We start from the raw sequence: 2,156 nt of genomic DNA, 5'->3' as shown, positions 1-2,156 counted from the left end.
TCTCCTCCCTCTCCTATCTGGAAGCTGATCCCATTCTATCTCAATTTCAGGCATACCTGTGCAGGCTTAGGATGTGACCCAACCTGAGTTTACACCTAGATTCTGAATATGTCCAAAGCTGGACTGCTTTGGTCCCGGGTGAGCTTCAGATTCACCCAGGGCTTTAAGAAGAAAGTTCATAAATACCACAGTGGGGACAAGGCAGCTTCAGACTACATGCCCTAGGACAGCTCCCAAGAGGAGGGGGTCTTTCTCACCCATATCTATAACCAGCTCTGAGCCAGACCTGGACCTGATGCCTAGAGGGCATCAGGATGGCTGTGTGCTCACATCAAGTTTGCTTCACCCTTTAGGTTTGCAATTAACTTGGGGTGAGTGGGCGTGGTCTGTGGGGTAAGAGACACTGGCATGAAGCATCAGGAAACACGTCATATTGTCATCACTGTACTATTACAGGAATTGCAGCCGTTGCTTACTTGTACCTATGGCTGTGTCCTGCAATCCTTATAAAGTGGACGAACACACCTTCCCACCCAGTCTCAGCGTGCTGCGAAGCCTGCCGGCCATGAGAATCTATTATCTCCTCTTCGTGTTGCCCTTCCTGTTCTTGATGCCTGTTCCAGGTAAGATGGGTCGGGCGGTGAGCGGGTTGAAACAGTTGCAAAGAGGTCAGTCCCTCCCCATCCTCCAGGGAACTTTAGACCAAGGAGATTTGTTGTATGGGAACAGACATCACCATTTTTTTTTCTGTTGAGAATCATCAGGGACCTTGAAGCAGTTTTCTCAGTCTTTTCTGATCCACTCCTCAGAGACTACATAGCTCACAAAGACCACTCCTTCATGGAAAGATGGTTTTACTTGTTCATGAGACATAAAGAGAATGATACAAAAACCTTTAACACCAACAGGAAAGACTGATTTAATCTGAACTCAGAAGCACAGACTCCCAGTTACTAGCTTGCTGGTTCCAAGTAGAGTCTTTGGGCCTCTTGAGACCCAGGGGACCACGACCACCCCAGCCCTTGGGTGCTCCCAGTAGCCACACCCCTTCCGCACGGCCACCTCGGTGGTCCTCGGCTGAGCTGTGGCCCATAGAAGCCCAGTTGACTGGTTGCTTAGTCCTTCCCCTACTTTACTTCTCATTTTATAGAAAAAAAAAGGGGGGTAATTAAAAAAAAAAGATACCCTAAAATAAAAGAAAAACAAACAATTCCCTTGAGTGATCAATAGTGATTGGAATAATATTTTATTTAAAAAGGAAATTACAAATTGGCATCTACCAAATCCTAACCAGTATCTTTATACCATGTGTTTTCTCATTTCTTAATCGGAAGAAATGTGTATGTTCACCCCATGAGGTATACAACTAGGATTATAACTGAATTCACTTTCCAACTACCCGACCCTAAATAGAAGTGTATATTGAAGGCAGGAGAGGCTGGGGGGGCAGGGGGTTGGGGCTTGGATGGGGGGGTGGGAGTACAAGAAAGGTAGCAGACCAGTTATTTGGGGAATTCCAAAAGCCCTGTGCTTGGACCAAGCCTTCCATGTGTCCTGTTTTTTTGCTACAGGAAATGGAGGAATTATAAGCCTCCTGCAGAAGCAGTTTTGCAGTTTGAGAAGCGGCCGGTGCGCTCTGCTAACCTGCCTTCCAAAGGAGGAGCAAATAGGCCGATGCTCTCTCAGCGGCCGAAAGTGCTGCCGAAGAAAGAAATAAAAAATCCAGAAACGCGATGGGAGTGTTGTAAAGTGTTGTGAGATGCCTCCTGGAAGTTTGTAGAAGCAAAATCAAATTAAATATTTTTCTCAAAACAATTAGGAGCTTGATTTTTTTTTAAATTCTGGTTATTGTGGTCATTGTTACCAAACTGATAGCTTAGAAAGTGTTACTGGACTCACCTTTAATTCAAACACAGGAAAATCTGGAGGAATCCCCCAGGGGACCTGAGCTTATTTTCCAAGGGTTATCAGATTTGATTCCCTTTTTTGCAAATTATGTATCCCAGTGAAACTGGACTGCCTGTTTTCCCTGAAATATTTCCTTTGCCTTCCTGTCACCGGTGCCTCTGCTCTGGCTGACCACGTCGCTGGCATGCAATCACCCTTCTGCAAACTTCAACCCATCCCTCCCGCCCCCCACCCTAGGCCATTGCAGA

The 2,156-nt window shown here is 46.1% G+C and overlaps 1 protein-coding gene across 1 annotated transcript; it reads left to right on the top strand.

The window, feature by feature from the left end:
* Positions 1-494: 494 nt before the first annotated feature.
* LOC109260741 (beta-defensin 103A-like) lies at positions 495-1,815 on the top strand. Its single transcript, XM_019439167.2, has 2 exons — positions 495-623; positions 1,572-1,815. The coding sequence occupies exons 1-2, from the start codon at positions 566-568 to the stop codon at positions 1,715-1,717; spliced, it is 204 nt and encodes a 67-aa protein (XP_019294712.2). The 5' UTR covers positions 495-565; the 3' UTR covers positions 1,718-1,815.
* The last annotated feature ends 341 nt before the right edge of the window (positions 1,816-2,156 follow it).

The sequence above is a fragment of the Panthera pardus genome, unplaced genomic scaffold (assembly GCF_024362965.1).
Source record: "Panthera pardus isolate Hobbes unplaced genomic scaffold, ASM2436296v1 HiC_scaffold_13, whole genome shotgun sequence".
Taxonomy (NCBI): domain Eukaryota; kingdom Metazoa; phylum Chordata; class Mammalia; order Carnivora; family Felidae; genus Panthera; species Panthera pardus.
Note: the sequence above shows the minus strand (reverse complement) of the source record. Positions and strands in the feature narration are given on the sequence as shown.

Bases quoted from the DNA above. Each gene is read 5' to 3' on its own strand.
- LOC109260741 (XM_019439167.2), top strand. From the start codon at position 566: ATGAGAATCTATTATCTCCTCTTCGTGTTGCCCTTCCTGTTCTTGATG. The intron at 624-1,571 runs GTAAGATGGGTC...TTTTTGCTACAG, and splicing joins GTTCTTGATGCCTGTTCCAG to GAAATGGAGGAATTATAAGC.